At 41.8% G+C, this 20702-nt stretch overlaps 1 protein-coding gene across 3 annotated transcripts in view; it reads left to right on the top strand.

Moving 5' to 3' along the window:
- LOC146582226 (pregnancy-specific beta-1-glycoprotein 4-like) overlaps positions 1–19513 on the top strand; it is a 36453-nt gene extending 16940 nt beyond the window's left edge. The window contains exons 1-6 of one of the 3 annotated variants that reach the window (XM_085293109.1): positions 14236–14456; positions 15747–16061; positions 16229–16477; positions 16560–16724; positions 16857–16973; positions 17272–19513. In XM_085293109.1, the coding sequence (XP_085149235.1) occupies positions 14408–14456; positions 15747–16061; positions 16229–16477; positions 16560–16724; positions 16857–16973; positions 17272–17462 (1086 nt within the window). In that variant the 5' untranslated portion in view covers positions 14236–14407 and the 3' untranslated portion in view covers positions 17463–19513. Of the gene's footprint in view, positions 1–14235; positions 14457–15746; positions 16062–16228; positions 16486–16559; positions 16725–16856; positions 16974–17271 lie in introns of those variants that run through there. The other 2 variants (XM_085293097.1, XM_085293101.1) reach the window with 2 other exon arrangements.
- Positions 19514–20702: the final 1189 nt, after the last annotated feature.

Genomic DNA, 20702 nt, shown 5'->3' with positions numbered 1-20702 from the left:
CAGAACCAAAGAGCGTGGATGTAATTGTCTGGTGTATTGCCTTGACAGTGTGAGCAGTTGTTGGAAGATGTAAAGCCCATCTTGAACATCCGATGACCTGTATAGTGCACTCTATGTAGTATTTTGTATTGTATTAATTGCAGACTGGGATTTTTAATTAATTTAAAGGTTTTTAAGCAAATCTGAGACCAGAAGTTTTGGTCTAAGCTGACTGATAAATCTGCTTCCCACTTTGCAATAGGAAGGGATATTGATTCATCTAATTTAGAAAGTGTTCTGTATATTTTAGATAATAATTTGGGGGATTTAAGAGTAAGAAAATGTGTCGCACTTAGTGGTGTTTGTAATTCAACTTGACTGAGGTTAAATTTCTTTTTTACTATGGATTTAATTTGTTGATATTCTAAAAATCTTGTCTTGTTGATCCCATATTGTGCAACTAGTCTGTCAAATGGAATAAATTCTGTTCCCTCTAATATATGTTCTAAGTATTTAATTCCTTTACAACTCCATTCTGGGAAATTAATCATATTATTGTTTTGTAATATGTCAGGGTTATTCCAGATAGGTGTACGTTTGCATGGGATTAATGAAGACTCCGTTATTTTTAGAAACTCCCACCATGCTGTCAGAGAAAAGCTGATGTTGATACTTTTAAAGCATTCATGTCTTTTGATGTTTGAGCTAATAAATGGTAGGTCTGAAATCTCTAGATCCTTGCATAGTGCCTGTTCAACATCTAGCCAGGGCTCAACTAAGAAGGTATGTTTTAACCATTCTGAGATGAACTGAAGCCTGTTGGCTAAGAAGTATTGGTGAAAATTAGGCAGATCTAATCCTCCTCTATCCTTGGTTCTTTGTAGCGTTTTTAAGCTGATACGCGGGGGTTTATCTTTCCAAAGGAATTTGGAAATATATGAATCCAGAGATCTGAACCAATATTGTGATGGTTTGTTAGGGATCATCAAAAATAAGTAATTTATTTTTGGCAAGATCATCATTTTTATAGTGGCGACCCTTCCCATGAGTGATATGGGTAAAGATTTCCATCTAGTCAGATCGCCTTCTACTTTCTTTAGAAGTGGGATGTGGTTTAATTTAGTTAAGTCTGAAAGCTTAGGAGAGACATTAATACCTAAATATTTAATATTTCCGGATTGCAGTGGGGCAGAGGAAGAATTATGGAAGGAGCAGTTAATGGGGAGAACTGTAGATTTTGGCCAGTTAATTGAATAATCTGAAACTCTTGAAAACCAGTTTATTAGAGTAATTACCTCAGAGAGGTTGGTTTGTGTGTTTTGCAGAAAAAGCAACACATCATCTGCATAGAGACTGATTTTATGTTCTATGTTCTTACATTTTATGCCCTTAATTGTTGTAGCCTGTCTAAATGCTGCTGCTAGAGGTTCGATAAAAATTGCAAAAAGTGAAGGGGAGAGTGGGCATCCCTGTCTGGTGCCCCTCAGGAGACAGAAGCTGGAGGATGTCTGGTCATTTGTTCTGATACGAGCTGTTGGGGAATTGTATAATATTCTTATCCAGTTTATGAAAGAGTTTCCAAAACCAAATTTGTGTAAAGTTGCGAATAAAAATTTCCAGTTAACTCTGTCAAATGCTTTTTCTGCATCTAGAGATAATATTATGGTTTCGATGTTTTTATCGTATGAGTAGTCTATTAAATTAAGTAATCTACGAGTGTTTGTTGAGGAGTGCCGACCTTTTATGAAACCAGTTTGGTCAGGATGAATTAAGAGGGGGGTCATTTTCTCTAATCTCTTTGAGAGAGCTTTGCAGATTATTTTAAGGTCTACATTTAAAAGAGAAATTGGACGATAGCTTGAGGGAAATAAAGGGTCTTTGCCTGGTTTTAGCAGGAGACTAATGTTGGTAGAATTCATATTTGGTGGTAGTCTGCCATTTTCCTCGATTTCCTGCAACATGCCGTGGAATACTGGTGCCAAAATTATCCAGAATTCTTTGTAGAATTCTGCAGGGAAGCCGTCTGGACCTGGAGCCTTATTATTGGGCATACTTATTAGGGCTTACTGGAGTTCACTTGGCGTCAGTGGCGAATCCAGTTCCATTGCTTGACTGTCTAGTAATTTTGGAAGAGTTACGTTGTCAAGAAACAGATCAATTTCATTTTTAGATGGGTTTATTTGTGGTGAGTATAAAGTTTCATAGAAATCCCTAAAAATGTTGTTTATTCTTCCAGGATCATATATTGTGTTCCCCGATAAATCTTTAGCAGCACATATAGTTGTTTTTTCTTTATTTATTTTTAGCTGGTTAGCTAGAAATCGACCTGATTTGTTACTGTGTTCAAAATTCTGCAAGCGAAGTCTTTGTATAAGGAATTGTGTTTTTTTATTAATAATTTCATTTAATTCTAGTTTTGTTTTGCATATTTTGTTCAATGTTTCCTGATCTTGGTCGCACGCGTAGGCTTCTTCTAGTGATTTGATGTTTTTTTCTAATTCCTGAGTATTTTTGTTTTCTTCTTTCTTTTTGTGTGATGAGAAAGAAATTATTTTACCTCTCATCACAGCTTTCCCTGCTTCCCACAGAACAGAAGCAGATATTCCGGGAGTGTCATTAAAGTCTAAATATGAAGTCCATTCCTTTTTAAAATATTTAATAAAGTCTTCATCTTTAAGTAGTGATATATTAAACCTCCAGTTTTTTCTTGGCGTAGTGTTATTCTTGTGCATTAGTGTTAAAGATACAGGAGCATGATCGCTGACAGCTATAGGATGAATCTCAGTGTCTGAAATGTCACTCAGCAGTGAGCTGCTGACCAAAAAATAATCCAGACGAGAGTAAGTGTGATGAACATGCGAGAAAAAAGTATATTCCTTACTGGTGGGGTGAAGAGAGCGCCATGCATCGCAAAGACCAAAGTCGCTCATATACTGTTTGATTATATTTGTGGACTGCCAATTACGCTGAGTTCCTGTTGTGTTGAGCCTATCCATGTCTTCATTTAGTCCAAGGTTGAGGTCACCGCCAAGAATGAGTGTGCAATCGAGGTGTTCAGAGAGTGCACTAAAAAATCCGTGGAAGAATGAGGGTTCATCAACATTTGGACCGTATATACTTACAATACATAGTTTTTTGTTCAATATTGATAGTTTAATAATTAGAAATCTACCCTCTGGATCTATAACTGTATCGAGTACTGTAAAATTAACATTTTTATGTATTAAAATTGCTACTCCCCGTTGTCTAGAATTATAACCGGCTGCAAACACGTTAGGAAACTCAGGTGTTTTAAGTTCATTTAAACCTGTGACAGGTTTATGAGTTTCTTGTAATAAAACAACATCTGCCTGTAGTTTTTTAAGCTGGTTAAATATCTTTAACCTCTTTCCTCTGGTGCCAGCTCCATTTACATTCCATGTGACAAACCTCAGCATGCCCATAATTGTGTGTGTATGTCTAATGATGTACGCTGGGTGTTTCGTTTAGACAGGTGGAGAGAATGTGGAAACATCCCTTGTTTGTAAATAGAAAGAGAAAAAGAAGTGTGGTGAGAGACTCCATAAGTCTGACTATGTGTGTGAATATTCACTAATATGAACAAGCGTGGCTTGCTTATGTGTCCTGCAAGTCTGTGCGTGCTGTGAGGCTGTTGTGAATGTGCTGCCGTTGAGCTGATGTGTTTGCGTGATCGTGGTGTGAAATTATGGAGAAATAGAGGGTGTTGTTTGTAGGTGAGTGGGGAAGTAGGTGATCACAGCAGTGAAAGACAAGAGAAAGAAAGAAACCACATGAACTGTGAGCAACAACAACAAAAAAGAAACGAAACGGAAACATTCCAATTAAAGCAATGACGGAGGGTGACGGTGTTATATCTGCTATGACATCATATTGATATTACTAGGTTAAACCCATGTTAAAAGAGAAAGTGTGAATGAATAAGAAAAGAGCGTAGCGGGTTCTTATCTGGAGTGCAGTCAATATAACCACGGTGTGGTGCCGGGGTCGCGGTAGAGCTGTCCGTCCACCTAGAGCCGGTCCACGGCGATGACAGCACGGGAGCCTTTCTGGATGAAGCTACGTCGAACTGGGAACAGGACCATGCGTCGTTCCAGGATCTCTTTGGGGAACTGGTCGTTCACGCTGAAGTCCGTTCCTTTCAGCTCTCTGCCGCGACTCTTCACCTGTTCCTTCTGTTTGAATTGACCGAATTTGGCCACAATAGGCCGTGGTCTCCCGGTCCGCGACCTCACGCCCCCCAAGCGATGTACTCTATCGAAGTTGATGTTCTTTACGGTGTCCTCCGGCAGCTTCAGGTGGATTTTAATGAAGCTTTTCACCGTTGCCTCTGCGTCCTCTCCGGCAGTTTCTGGAATACCAGAAAACACAAGATTATCTCTCATGCTACGGGCTTGTAGATCGATAACGAACTCTTTTATTTTTTTATTTTCAATGTTTAGCTGGGTCACGTTATCGGTGAGAGATTTGACCGACTCCCGTAGCGTGGCATTTACAGCGGCAAGCGTTTCCACCTGCTGCTGGCTGAATTCCAGGGATTCTCTCAGAGATTTAAATTCCCGGTGTAAAATCTCCACCAGGGACAGCCTCGCATCGAAACTGGACAATCGCTTGTCGATTGACTCCAGGATGTCTGCGATGTCTTTGCCGGCAGGCGATGTTGTACCGGGGGAGTCTGCCGGGCGACATCTCTTCGATGACGGCGTCTCAATTTTGGCCGGGGAAGATGCACTCTGGGCCTTCTTCATTACTAAATCTTGAAAACAGCGGTCGATGTAATCTTGGAGAGCGTCTAAACTCTCCCCGTTGTCCTCCAGGGTGTTAGAGATGATAAAACAGATGTTGTTAGTTATATGACAATTGATTAGTATATTTGGTAATACTGAAGCTTGAAAAACCTTTGTTAAACTCTATGCTACTGTGACCTCTGTGTAGTGTCTTCTCTGGTCTGCATTCACAACAAAAAGGCAACAAGTTAGAATGCTTTCTTTTATTGTCGTGGACAATCAGCGTAAGATCTCGCAGGAATCCTCCATTATTCTGAGGATTACGTTTCCACTTGCAGTGTGCCCATATAGTGGTAAAATTATACAAACAAAATAGAAGAACCTCAACACAATTAATCTCCATCTTAAATTTCCCAAATGAAAGGAATACAGAAATATATTTCAGAACTGTGCATAAAACAATGTGTACTCTAAACAGTGTGGCACAGTCACATACCTGCATTCACAACAAAAAGGCAACAAGTTAGAATGCTTTCTTTTATTGTCGTGGACAATCAGCGTAAGATCTAAATGGAAAGGCAACAACAGAGTTAGCTAACTGTGCTCCCATTTTTTTCCTCTCTTCCCAAAAAAAGAAATCTCACATAAACGTGCATTCAATTCAACATAAGCACATGAGAAATGACCCGCAACAAATGATGTTTAAACAACAAAAATAATCGGGTCAGACTGTATTACTTTAACAGCCTGCGATATGATTTTTCCTCCCCACGACATTTGCGCATTCCTTACCTCGCAGGAATCCTCCATTATTCTGAGGATTACCCAGAATCCCTTGCCCTTTGTGAATATTGCAGGGTCACTTTTTCGACAGTAGGTGGCGCCAATGTCCCATTTAGCGGGATTTAACTTCAACTCTATTTAACTATGTTACACACACCCCCCTTAAATCCTGCTAAATTGGGGCATGACAACAGAAAAACAGAAACTTCCAATGCATAAAACATAACAGTGTGACCGTGGGAGCACAAGATAGTTCAAGTCAGTTAAAAAAACTTTCCATATGGAATAAGGCAAGCAAGAGAGCGGCCAATTCCCCTGCCAACCCAGATATGAAAGATGCCGTATACACCTCCCATGATGTGAACATTGCTCCACGCAGGTATTACCCAAAACGTTCTGAGTAACAGCACATTTGCAAAACGGCTAGTAATCTATCCTGAAAACATATTTCGCACAAATGAAAACAAGGAGTCAACTGTCGACACTGAATCATCAACCTGTTGTTCATTGATCTCACAAATGAGACGTGTTGGAGGTTTCACAGGTCTACCTGATCTAGTACAAAGAGGTGGTGGCTGTGTACGCACTACACGGTCCCCGGTACTCAGTCGTGTGTCAGTCACAAGCTCAGGGGAAAGGACATGTGGAGCATCTCCCGCCAGAAGCTGCGAGGAGGCACTCCGGGACACAACAGATTCAATAGAGGGGGCAGGGGAGGGCAACCGGGAAACCAACGGGTCACACCCAGCAGGCGGGGCCACAGTCGATTCTGCCTCAGAGGTTGGGACGCTGAAAGCCGCACCAAGAGAACAACCAGGCTGACCAACCGCAGAGTCCCTGTCACTTGCTTGGTCCATCTGCATGAGCCAGCGAACCGTCTTCGTCTCACCATCCTGCACATCACCTGGAAGTTCTGGTTCACCTTGTCCACTATCCGCAACCGAGGGGCAGGTTGACACTGGTATGCACTCGTTTCCTGCAGGAATGAAACTCACAGGAAGTAGTAGGTTTCGGTGAACAACTTTTTCCCTGAGAGTCACAGGGTCTCTGATGTGGTACACATTGATGTCAGGTTTCACAGACACCACCTCAAAAACTGTGGATTCCCATTTGTCAGCGATCTTCCTCTTTCCTCTCTCACCATGATTAGCAAGCAAGACTCTGTCACCGACTGAGAGGGGCGCACCCTTAGCCTTGCGGTCATAATTCCTCGCCTGGCGAGCCTGGGCAATACGGCTGTTCTGCCTGGCAATGCGGGCAGCCTCAGACAGGTCACGCTTCAAATGGGCGACAAATTCACCGTGGTCAACAACGGCACCATCAGGGAGAACATGCTGGAAAACAACATCAACAGGCAGACGAGGAATTCTCCCAAATACGAGAAAAAAAGGTGCGAAACCTGTTGTTTCATGTTCAGTGCAATTGTAGCAGAACGTCAACATCTGAAGCATTTGCGGCCACCTGGCTTTGGATTGAGGGGGCAAAGCCCGTATCATATTTCCCAAGGTCCTGTTGTATCGCTCGACAATACCATTCCCCATTGGGTGGTAAGGAGTGGTGTGTGATTTCTGGATGCCAGCCATGTCCAGGAGCTCCTTAATGAGTTGACTCTCAAAGTTGGCTCCTTGATCAGAGTGTATACGTCTGGGAAAGCCGTACACACAGAAAAAGTCATTCCACAGGCGGCGAGCAACCTGCTTGGCAGACTGATTCTTACAAGGGAATGCATGCGCTAATTTGGAAAAATGGTCCGTGACAACCAAAACATCAACGCACTTCTTGTCAGTCTGTTCAGCAGTCCAGAAGTCGATGCAGACTAGCTCCATCGGTTCAGTGGTACAAATGCTCTCCAGTGTGGCACGGTCATTCGGCTCTGGGGTTTTCCCAACCACACAACGAAAACAGCCTTTCACATGATTGATGATGTCACGCTCCATCCCTGTCCAAAAGAATCTCTGCCTTGCAAGAGACAGGGTGCGGACTTGGCCCTGATGACCCGCCGTATCATGGATGCCTCGGAGAACTTCAGTCTTCAGAGTGTCTGGGACAACAAACTGGTAAATCGTCACGTTCATGTTCCTGTCTTTCTTCACCTTATACAACATACCATCTTTAATCAAGAGTCTGGACCAATGTCTGAGTAATTTCATTACACCACGGGACTCGCTAGCACGTTCATGCCTGGTGGGCCTCTTGTGACGCCGGACATAAAAGAAAACTCTGCCCAAAACCTCATCTTGTTCCTGCAGGTTAGCGAGTTCACTTCTCGGCGTACAGGCTGGACGGGCAATAGTTGGGACCTGAGGGATATCAGATCCCACACCTCTCACATGGCTGATACCACCAGTGTCATGTGCAGCCAACACAGCAGAAACATCCTGTGACGAGAGAGAACCTTGAGGGTTAGCTAGGATAGTTGTAGCTCCTTCCTCAGACTGATCCACAACCAACTGGCAGTTTGCAGCACACCGAAACATATCCTGCACAGTCCCATCCACCAGACCGTGCATTTGGTTCAATAGGGCAGCATAAGGTTCAGTGACTAGCCTGTGGCCTATGCACGACTGGACAAATGGCTCTCTACTCAATGCATCCGCGACAACATTTTTGGTGCCAGGGACATACTTCAGTTCAAAACTGTATGCTGCAAGCTTTGAAACCCATCGTTGCTCACATGCATCTAACCTAGGCTTGGTTAAGATGTATGTCAGCGGGTTATTGTCCGTCCACACTGTGAAGTGGCTCCCTTTCAGCCAATGGCTAAACTTGTCACAGACTGCCCATTTCAGAGCAAGAAACTCCAAACGATGCGCTGGATAGTTTAGCTGAGAGTGTGACAGGGTCCTACTGGCGAATGCCACTGGTCTGGCGATGCTACCATCAGGGGGCAACTGTGAGAGGACGGCTCCAAGGCCGTCAAAGGAAGCATCAACTGCAAGGAGAAAGGGCGCAGTAAAATCTGGATGGGCTAATGTGACACTATGCACAAGTTCATGTTTTAGGGCCTTGAATGCTTCCCTGCACTCATCAGTCCAGTCAGCCGGAGACAGCTTCACGTGGCCCCTTTTAAATTTAGGCTTACGGCCTCTACCTCTCTTGCGTAGCGCAGCTGGTTCAGCCACAAGATCAAACAGTGGCTTAGCTTTTGCAGAGCACCGCTCGATAAAATGATGGTAGTAGAGAACCATCCCCAGGAAGGATCTGATTTTCCTTGCACATGGTGTCACCCCGTCAGACTCCATCAGGTCTGCTTCCTCCACATTGTCTATAGCCTGCACTTTACTTGGGTCTGTTTTCACACCCTCACCACATATGATGTGTCCCAGGAACTTCACAGACCGCTGAAGAAAGTGGCATTTCTTTGGTGCGAGCTTCAGGTTGTTGGCAGAAAGTCGTGAGAAAACCATCTGCAGACGTTCAAGAGCCACCTGTTCGGATGGGGCATAGACCATAAGGTCATCCAGATAACACAACAAACTTGTGAAGTTCTCATCACCAAAAATGGACATCATCATCCGCATAAAAGTAGCAGGACTATTTGTCAGGCCTTGAGGCATCCTGTTATATTCATGAAGGCCAAATGGGGAGGAGAATGCCGTGTATTTTTTGTCATCCTCGTGGAGTCTGACATTGTAAAACCCCGATGTGAGATCCATTGTAGAAAAAAAAACATTCCCACCAAGTGCTGCGAGGGCGTCTGACTGATGAGGCAATGGATGTGCATCTTTAACTGTTCTTGCATTTAACCATCTAAAGTCATTGCATATGCGCAGGTCACCATTTGGCTTAACAACTAAGACAAGGGGGGATGAGAATTCACTCTGGGACTTACGGATTATCCCTGACTCCTCCATCTCATCTAGGGCAGTGCGAAGCTTCTCGTAATGGCATGGTGGGACCCGTCTGTATGGCAGTCTGAAGGGCTTGTCATCCACCAGGCGGATTCTGTGGACAAAGTCAGCAGCCTCACCGCAGTCCATTTTGTGCCTTGAAAAGATGGACTCATACTGCTCAATGAGTCGCAGCAGCCTATCTCTCCATTCTGGGGAAACTTCACAGGACGAGAGGTCCAGGTCCTGCAGGCCCAAATCACACAAGCGCTGTGACATCTCCGCTTCTGATCTCGGTGCGGGCGACGAGTTCTGTGTGTATTGTGTACTGGATCGAATTTGAACAGGTTCAGGTAAGTCCTGCACAGAAAGACAGGGGGACACATCAGCAACCTTAGCATTTCTCCTGAGAGTGAGGGGCTTGTCGGAGGGATTCACCACTTTAACAGGGACCCAACCATCCCCAAACAAGGAAGTGACAACTCGCCCCACTAGGATCTGTGCAGGTTTGGATCGAGACTGAGTGGGTTCAATAATGACAGCACTTCCCACCGCTGAGGCATCAGGAGCAGGCAGCTTAGCCCACACTAAATGTTCAGACAAGGGCTGCAAGGTGATGCGTCTCTTAAGCTTTGCAGTGCCGAAACTTGGAGGCATTGCTCTGCCACCACAGTCATCAGAATAGGACAGCAAAGTTGCCAAATGAGGGAAAGCATCATCCTGGGTACCAACAGTCATTTTTAACTGTGAAATAAGCCACTTTATCGCATTGCTGCCCAGAATCATGTCATCAGCCTGGCCCGGAACCACCAGAACAGGAATCACCACCTTAAAGCCATATATTGACACTGTAAGATCATACATAGCAGAAGGCGTAACGAGGTGACCCCCACAACCAACAATGACAACATCTTCAGCTGAACGTCTCTCAATATCAGGTATCGATTGTGAAAGTTTCTCATCAACTGTCTCACTTATGGTGCACGCCATAGAGCCACTGTCCACTAATGCTTTAAGAACTTGTCCACCACTAGTAGTCACTGCAGAGTAGAATAAACTATCAGTGTTTGAGAGCCTATGCAAGCCCTGTGCAATCAGTGTTTTATTTGGCGGGACAATGCCACTGTAAGTAGAATACAAAGTGTCATAATCATTAATATCAGTCACATCCAAGATGGGAGGCTTACTTGCTGGATCTGCGCTGTCCTCCCCTCCACGCAGATCGTTCAGTTTCCCTGATGACCACTGGAAGGAGTACACTTGCCCTCTGGGCAGTTACGTCTCGAATGACCAGGTAGGTGACACATGAAGCACAATCTGTTTTCCCGACAGTGCGTGAGTGTGGAGTGGGAGCTATCTCTGCAGATGGAACATGGTGTGTCATCTAAGCCCGGTATTCTCGGCAGTCGGGCACTCTGTCGCCTGGCATTAGCTCGAGCATAGCCTGGGCCTTGAAGCAGCACCTTCTCTAGCATGCTGATCAACCTCTCAATAGCAGAGCCATCCTGACTCACAGCTGGCCTCTGCTCATGGTCAGCCAAACAAGGAGTACCATTTGTGCTAACCTCTGCCTTATTCACATAGACACAGTTACCCGTCTGTGGAGGAGACTGGAACCCCTTACCCAGGTGATACTCATCCAGTACCTCCTGAACTTCACGAGCTGACCATTTATCACATGTTTTGGTTCTAAAAATAAGAGCCAAGTCTCTGCAGGGGCAGTGTCTGATGAACATGCGTGCAACCTCCACACCAGAGTTCTCAAAAGATTTCCCCTGCTCCTTAAGACAGTTGCCAACAACATCAGCAGCCTTGTTCAGCCTCAGCCAGTACTCATATGGATCCTCTCGGTCCTTCGGCAGGGTGGAATAAAAGTCAGCCAGGGGCACAGACGAGCACTGGGTGGAACTAAAATGTTTGTGCAGAAGTCTGTAGATAGCTTGTGGATTATGCTGGACATCAATTCCACCATTCCTCACACCAAATTTCACAACATCTTTTGCCCTGCCTCTCAGATGCATCAAAATCTCCTCAGCTTGGTTTTCTGGAAGAATGGCACTCTTCTTTATGTAACTCTGCATGGCTTCCTGCCACTCATCAACAGACAATGAGTCCGAACTCTCCCCCCGAAACACAGGTGGGTCTTTAACCTGTCGTGGAGCCACCAGCTGGACTTGAGAGAGATCTAGTGAGCGGCTGGAGGGGAGATCTGTTGTTTCATGCGCCACCTCAGGACATGTATATGTAGCAGATGCAGGGCTCGAAGTGTGTGGCGTAGTCAGGTGTGACAGAATGCTATCAGCCAGGCGTTGCCCAATTTGCTGCACAATGTCGCTCATTTGGTCGACTAGACTCACATCAGTTATTGGGGGGTCTGAGGTAGATGACTTAGTGCACTGTACTGACTGCGACTCAGCCACCAGCTCACAAGAACTATCTGCTGCTCTATGCCCCACCCGACAGTCACCCAGTGAAAAAGGAACAGTTGTGAACCCTCTGCCCCTACCCACAACAAGGGGAGTCACATTTGGGGTGTCATCAGAGTCACTTAGATCCATATCTAGCAGAATATTAATAGAGCTAAGGTGGACTTAATACAATATGGCAATATACAAAGCCAATATAAAAGTATGTCCAACAGTCCCCAAAGTTTGATTCCGTTACCCAACAGACTAAACAATAAGGAAGCTGATGCTCCACGATGATGCTGCGACGAGAGGACACCAGCCCGATTCAGCAGCGTCACGAACGAGTCACGGCACCAATGTGACCTCTGTGTAGTGTCTTCTCTGGTCTGCATTCACAACAAAAAGGCAACAAGTTAGAATGCTTTCTTTTATTGTCGTGGACAATCAGCGTAAGATCTCGCAGGAATCCTCCATTATTCTGAGGATTACGTTTCCACTTGCAGTGTGCCCATATAGTGGTAAAATTATACAAACAAAATAGAAGAACCTCAACACAATTAATCTCCATCTTAAATTTCCCAAATGAAAGGAATACAGAAATATATTTCAGAACTGTGCATAAAACAATGTGTACTCTAAACAGTGTGGCACAGTCACATACCTGCATTCACAACAAAAAGGCAACAAGTTAGAATGCTTTCTTTTATTGTCGTGGACAATCAGCGTAAGATCTAAATGGAAAGGCAACAACAGAGTTAGCTAACTGTGCTCCCATTTTTTTCCTCTCTTCCCAAAAAAAGAAATCTCACATAAACGTGCATTCAATTCAACATAAGCACATGAGAAATGACCCGCAACAAATGATGTTTAAACAACAAAAATAATCGGGTCAGACTGTATTACTTTAACAGCCTGCGATATGATTTTTCCTCCCCACGACATTTGCGCATTCCTTACCTCGCAGGAATCCTCCATTATTCTGAGGATTACCCAGAATCCCTTGCCCTTTGTGAATATTGCAGGGTCACTTTTTCGACAGTAGGTGGCGCCAATGTCCCATTTAGCGGGATTTAACTTCAACTCTATTTAACTATGTTACACTACCATTTGCTTTTTCTCCGCCAAAATCTCCGGCGTCTGACGTCACCTACAACATGGGTCGCTTACCTTGTCCGTCTACTTACCTCACAGATCAATATTTTCAACAAGGCTGTCTGTTTCTGACTCATGCACATGCTGTGGTATCAAGTTTCTGAATACATTTTGAAATGATCCTTTACACAATAAAGCTAATAAACAGAACTTTACGACTGTAACTTGTCACAGTACTGGGTGTGGAGACCCAGTATTTGTGTTTTTGATTTAAGTTATATTCTTTGAATGATTGTTTTCTGTCTGTATTATATTTATAGTTCCTGGTTTCTAGGTTTTCTGTTCTGTTCCTGTGCCTCCCCTGCGTTCTTGGTATCATGTTTCTAGTAAAAGTTTAGTTCTGTATTTTTGTTTTTCCTATTTGTCTCCGTGTGTTGTATGCTTGAAAAATACGAGTGCTCTTTGTGAGCTTGTTCCCAGTTTGTAAGCAGCACTCTCTGTCATTAAGGGAGAGGATTGCTTAAAGGTCATAATGTGACTGATGCAAGACAGATCCTTTATTTAGCAAAATTGGTGTTAATAGTCAATTGTTATTACTACAAACACACACACACACACACACATTAAAAAGACAAACAAAAAAATGTATGAAGAAAAGGGCACTTGGGGCACTGACGAGCAAAGGGGCAGGTGCCACTGACAAAACTGTTGTCCAAAACTGTATCATGGATATTTCTGACTTTATAAAAATCTAAATTACGGCGACTACACACTTCAAACGTATGCGTCCATTCTTGTCCACAGTCTTGTTACCTCCTGTACTGACTATTGTAATTCTCTCTTGCATGGTCTCCCCCAAAAATCCCTCCATAAGCTTCAACTGGTTCAAATCTCTGCTGCCCGCATTATTACCAGAACCCCCTCCTACCAGCACATCACCCCTGTTCTCCAGGAACTTCACTGGCTCCCTGTGAAATTCCAGATTAAATACAAACTTCTACTGCTCACCTTCAGAGCTTTCAGTTGCTCTGATCCCAGGCTGTGGAACTCTCTACCCCCAGATATAAGAAACATTGGTTCTCTCCCCCAGTTTAAAACTCAACTCAAAATCCATCTATTCAAATCTGCATATTCACTGTGAACCTATTGTTTGTTTATCTTACGTTGCGCTTTAGTTTTCTTATTGTTCCTTGTTGTCATTGTTCTATTATGTGTTTTATTCTATTGTCAAGTGTCCTTGGGTGTCTTGAAATGTGCTTTCAAATAAAATCTATCAATATTATTATTATCATCATATGCAGAAGAAATGTGGCCGTGGTTATAAATTTTTACCGTGCAACGATTAGCTCTGTGTTTGACTACTTATAAGGATTGTTTCCTTTTTTCAGCTCAGAAATGTCCAGTCGTGGGATGTTGAAAGCAGAAGAAAAATAAGACCTCCTTAGTTACACCTCAGAGGAAAAAAAAAAAAAAAGATGACTATAACAATGTTCTTATAGGTCAAAGCTTTCAACAGGATACATTGCAGGCTGTTTCTATCTGGGTCACACACACTGAACAGAGACGAGACATGAAAGCTGCGGTGGGACTGCTGGTGCTGCTGGTCGGAGTTTCTTATAGTGAGCTTTTTTCATGTATTTCTACTAGCACTTTATTTTAAAAGACACTTAATAAAAGCTTTACATTATGCATTATTATGAGAGATAATTAAAAAGGATTTGAGCACTAAAGTACTAAAAAGCGTTTCCATATTCAGTAACAAATATATAAAGTCTGCACATCTCATACATCCATCTATTGGTGGGGTACATCCTGGACAGGTTGTGGATACGTTTTAGAATCTAATACTCTGGAATTATTTAGACTATTTCTATTTATTTCTGCTATACAAAACCAACTTCCTGTTTGCACACTTTTTTTTGTTTGTTTTCATGGTATGTGTCTCATATCACATTTCGATCCATTTTCATTTTTACTCGTTAAAATGTTTTTCATTTCAACTGTCTTAACATAGAATGAGTGTAAACAACTTGCAAATGGTTATTTCTTGTGCCATGATTTCAGAGTTGAGATGTAAAGCAATCTGTTATTTACTTAAAAATTCATGTTAATTATCCAATGTGAATATAACGCATATTGAATGTGAACAATTTTACTTTTTAAATAATTTGAAGAAGATAAAACAGTGACTTGAATGTAGAACAGGAATCAGTCAGATGATATTAAGTTGGATGAGGAGATTTTAGTATGAATAACTTGATATTGTCTCCTGGCAAGTGCTTTAAGTAGTTAATACTAAGATACTGAAAGCAAATGTAAGATGTGATACTAATCTCTTCCTGCCTGGTCTATATTTACATGTTCTTATCTGGAAATGATCACTAACAGGAAATAGCTGTATGTAGGTTGTACAAGTTTGCATCTGTGTTAAGTAGAGAAGTTTGTCTGAAAGCTGCCTGCTGAGTCAATACATGACTTCTCTGTTCCTCTCGGAATAGAGAGGAACAGGGAACATTTTCACATCATTCTAACTACATCCTAAATGCACAGAACTGAATTACGACAGTACAAAACTTCAAGTTTAAGAAAGGCAACAATAAAGTCTGAAGCAGTATTGTTATAATACTTAGTCTTGTATAACGCCAAGCACAACAAAATCCATGTGTAAGGCACTGAGTTTTAAGTGTTCCTAGAGTTAATCCACCCAGTGCTCAGGTTGGTCTGCCTAGTCTTTGAGTCCTGGTGGTGTTTTGACCCTCTTTTGTTTCCACTTCTGATCTTTAGCTTTCCGTAAAGAGAAAGAGAAAGGAGGGCACACAGCAAAGCCCTCTATGCTAGAATTCAGGCCACTGCATTAGGCAATCTGGGGATAAACTAACACCTATGACAGCTTTATTTTTTTTTTGCAGGTGTGAAAACTTACTGTGATGGCAGACAGGATGGAGCTCAGTGTTATGGAGCTTTGAGAGGAAGTGTGGATATCCAACTGATGAAAAGCACCTCAGAATTACCTAGATACCAATTATTAAAGAATTCTTTAAAAATATTAGATGTGAAAAATAATCAGGTTAATATGATAGGAAACAGGTCTACCATTATTCCCAGTAATGGAACATTTAGGCTCAATAACCTGAGCAGCAATGACAGTGGTAATTATAGCCTTAAGACCTTTGATTCAGATGGAAAATCATCAGGCCAGCGGACTTTACAGTTGTTTATTCAAGGTATTTTTTTCTCTGTTCATAACAGATGAATAGATATCAATGTAACATTGTAATATGCAAAAAAAAAAAAAGTCAAGACACATGTATTTTGTGCTTTTCATTTGAGACTTAAAAGAAGGTCGAAGATTCTGATTTAACATCTAAACTCATCTGTGTGTTTCTCTCAGCTCCTGTGTCCTCTGTCCTGCTGGTCTCTGAGTGTCTGTCCCAGGGAGAGATGAAGGTGTCCTGCTCCTCTGAGGGAGGGGACAGTCCTCAGTACAGCTGGACTCTGGATGGACGCACACTGACAGATGCTGAGCTTCTTTCTGTAAATAATGAGAGTAACATCATCACTCTGAAACAGCACGTCTCAGGACGTCTTGCCTGCTCAGTCAGAAACAACGTCTCCAAAGAGGAGAGAATATCTACCTGTGGTGAGTGAGAACATTCTGATAATAACACGTATCATCATTTTGGTTGCTTTGTCTTACATAAATAATCTGTTTTTGCTCATAGGCTGCATTTTCATTAACTGCACTTCAGTCAATGGGTCACAGATATCACGGTGGGTGTATAAAGCCAATAACACCCTGTGTATTAAAACAACAACAGATCATACACAAACTGGCATCGTGTCAAAAGAAAACTCCACTAACAGCAGTGATGATCCATGGTACATTAGTAAGTGGAAAATAAAAACCTGTAGTTCAATGTGTGTAATTTTCCTCTTCCTTCTTGTCCTTTTCTATAAAAACATGTTGTGTGTTTGCTGACTCAAACATCTGTGTTTGTGGCTTTCTTTGTTTTGAACAGGATATTTCCCAATGGTTAGTATTGTTCTCTCAGCAGCTGTAATTTACTTAGTTGTGGGTGTAGCACTCATCTGTGCTCAGAGGAAAAAGCAAAACAACAGACCAACAAAACAAAAAGGTACAAAAACTTGATTATCCCTGATCAGCTCACTTTAATACAATAACTGGAAAGAAGGAGAAACAGCTCCCCCCAACAATAAAACTACATTTCACTATTGAAACATTTTTTAAATCTTTTTGTTTGTGTGAACTTTGATCAGAGTCAGACAAATCATTTCACATCGTCTCCAGTCTTTGTGCTAAAACGAAACAGCTGTTTCCACAGCAGACATGACAGTGAATATTTTTATTTCACTCCTATCAAAAAAAAAAGCAAAGAAGTTTCACAATTTCTCACATTTCTTGCTAATTTGCAGATGAAGAAGGTGAGCACGAAGTAACATATGCTAATCTAGGGGTCATGAAACAGCAGGAGAAGCGAGTGGAGCAAACAGGACAGGTGGAAGCAGAGGTGGAGTATGGCCAAGTCCACTTTTCAAAGCCGCTTCAGCACACTGAACCTACAGAAGATGATTGCTTGTATGCCAGAGTTCATAAAGTCAGGTGAATTAAGAGCTTCTATGCAGAATAACCACTGAAGAGCCACAGAGGGAGGTCTTGTTGTCAAGATGTGTGAATGTCTCTCATTTATTGTGATTTTCAGTGTATGAGCTTTTCACATCAAAGCTCATGCATATTGATTTTCTTCACTTTCACTGCACTTGTTGTTCATAACAAGGCATAAATCCATACTGTATTAGGTGGCTCTCAATTACAAGCACCATGAGTTTATTATTTTATTTTTCATTTGTATTCTGTTAAAGATCTGAGATTTCCTCCTGTCATCATGTCAGCGTGACAAGTTTTTCACTTATCTCGTTAAAAGAATAAGGTAAAATTGAAAAACAGAATTGTTTGACAAATTTCACTGCAGCAACACTTTACAGTGATACAAATTTACATATTGAATAAAAACAATAATTTAATAACTCATTATTGTTAATAAATTATAATAATAATACATGTACTAAGTCAGACCTTCCCAAAGTGTGGGGCCCGCCCCCTAGGGGGGGCGCAGAGCCATTGCAGGGGGGGCGCGGTATGAAAAGGGAAAAAAAAAAAAAAACAATGCTTGGACACTGCTAGCACGGGGCTCCTACACAAATGCAAAGCAGGAGATGAAGCATAGCTGAATATGTTTCCAAACCAACCTTATTCTAAGACAAACACTAGAAAATATGGTGAAGCATATCTTCCCTTTGGTTTCACCTGCACAAGTGCCGAGGTAGGTCTCCCCTGCTTAACTGGTCTTTCCTTTGTTGGGAGCAGCGCTGGGCTCTTCAAATTATGGACAAACAGTATCCCACATTCTTGATTTTTAGTTCACAAACACTTGTTGTAATGACTAACTACTCCTGACATTTTGGAGATGTTAGCTCTTTATACAGTGAAGTTACAGTGGGATACAAATAACATCAGGCTGATCCTGCCACGATTTGTTCCCCCTGTCTAAATCACGGACAAACAGGATCCCACAGCTGTTTATGGTTTTAAACCCATTTTGTACAGAGAGGCATTTTTTTAAAAAAATGCATTGATAGCAATGTTGAATATTATTAAACAGGAAAAAAAAACAACTACACGTAAAATAATTACACCGTGACGCCTCTGCCTTTCTAGGGACATTAACTGCGTGTGTATATGTAAGCCTGTAAAAACTGAAGATAGAGACAAAATACTGTTAATCTGACTATCTGCCATTCTGCAATTCATCTCATGTAAACAATAATGTGGTGCATAGCGTGACGTGAAAAAAGCACATACCTTTGACGTTGTCTGACGAACTGTGTATTCCTTGTCCACACATAAACGCAAAAAAGGAGTTTTAAAAAATCTCAGTTTTCGGTGATTCCAAACGCCGTTTATGTGTGGACGAAACAGCTGCGTTTTCCAAAAATACCCGTATAGGTGTGGACGTAGCGTAAAAAAGTTAGCAGTTTATTTTCTTACTACCTGTAATTGATTACTTGTAGATTACAGATTACTTGTATTTGCTTAATTGCTTACTAAATGTTTGAAGTGTGAAATAAACACTGTACTAAGTATGTTTGGCTTCTGTATTACTACCCTCTAGCTATGTATTTAGAATGTAATTTTTTTAGTGTCCATAGATATTTACAAATTCACAAAATCTGTCCCAAATATCACAACCTGTTCCAGTATAGATGACTCAGTTTGTTCTTTATTGTATTTTTATTTAGTTAAGCTAACAGTGTCAATTTAATTATGTCTTTTCTTAGTGTCTGCTTCTCACTTTTCCTTTAAATACAAGTTATGGTTTAAAATTGGTATTTCGGTGTTTATACACCACTTTGTATTTAATGGCCATTTTCATAAATCTCTTGCTCTTAGCATCTGTTTGGACCTGTCTTCCTCCTCTCACCCCCAACACTCACAGCAGATTGCTGCTCCTCCCTTTACTTATTTTCTAATTCAGTCTTTTAATCAAAATGTTTCTGCAGGTTTAACAGTATTGCTTATAGCATATAGTTAGTCACTGATTCTTATGAAGACCTGTATGCAAATTGCTCTCATAAAAAATAAATGTATATATGTTCATTCCTGTATTGATTGTTTTTCTTAAAATTCATGATGATATGCAAATTTTGGAAATATTCTAAACTTAGCTTTAAAATATAAATATGCTAACTCTCAAAAGCACATGACAAACCAACTGACACACCTGAGTCACTCACTTTCTTTATTCTACTCACGAGCGACTCAATCACACTGACTGTTTTTTACTAATCACTGTGTAACTGCTGTAAATTCACAGTAATTGCCATCTCCTTAAAAATGTTTATTAAATTCACCACACAACTCGACTGACGGACTGTGTTGGGTTAACCTGTCAGCAACATGTCACAGATGACATATTTAGTGTTTATTTGCTGGTTTGTCGGTAGCAGCTCCTGAAAAGCAAGTCACACATCTGTTCGACCAACGCCAGTTGATCTGCGACGCCAGTTAATCTGGAACACCGGGCCGGACTAAAGCTGCTGCTCTTGGTGGACGCACGGTGGAGACGAGGAAGCCCTGAATAAGCAGGTGTAGCACGCCAAATAGCCAAGGGAGTCCGGAGATCATCCTCTGTAACCGGAGGGCTAACTCCTCCTGGTATTCCTTACTAGATACACAGAGGGAGACACAGGAGCAAAGACACGGGGGAATCTAACAACCAAAAGCTAAACATAAGAACCGAGGGACTATTGACTAACCTTTAAACTAACAAGGTGGACTCAAACCATAATACAAAATGGAAAAAAACACAAGAAAGTGAAACTGCTGGGTCATAAGACCCATCATCGTAACACAGACTGCACCTCATCCAAGCATACTAGGACTAACACTGCTAACAAATGCCTGATGTTTAAGGGGGAAAAATACCTAATAACTTATCGTGTCTGTTTGTCTCCCAATTCCAATTAGTCTTTGAGCCAGGAATCATATTTCCGTACATCACAAATGAACAGTGGAGGGTAACATAATAAGCAAACAGGAGGATGTCAGAACAAAAACATTGCAGAGAAAGAACAGGAGGATTAGACCAATGTGAAACACCAGCGCAGTGAGAATGTATATGTTCACTGCATTAAAAACAGTAATTTTAAGGACAAAATATCTCAAAACCTGTTTTGTTTGAAATTGAATGATATGACACTGTGATGAGGTCTAGTGCTGAAGATAATACATTTCTTACCAGTGTGACATTCTCAGACCCAAAGTCAGAGCTGAAAAAAGGCATCAA

This window comes from Mchenga conophoros, linkage group LG2, assembly GCF_057382185.1.
Source record: "Mchenga conophoros isolate Kocher_MC1m ecotype Shallow Benthic linkage group LG2, M_conophoros_male_GT1.1, whole genome shotgun sequence".
Lineage (NCBI taxonomy): Eukaryota > Metazoa > Chordata > Actinopteri > Cichliformes > Cichlidae > Mchenga > Mchenga conophoros.
The sequence above is the reverse complement of the archived record's forward strand: the minus strand, read 5'-3'. Positions and strand labels throughout refer to the sequence as shown.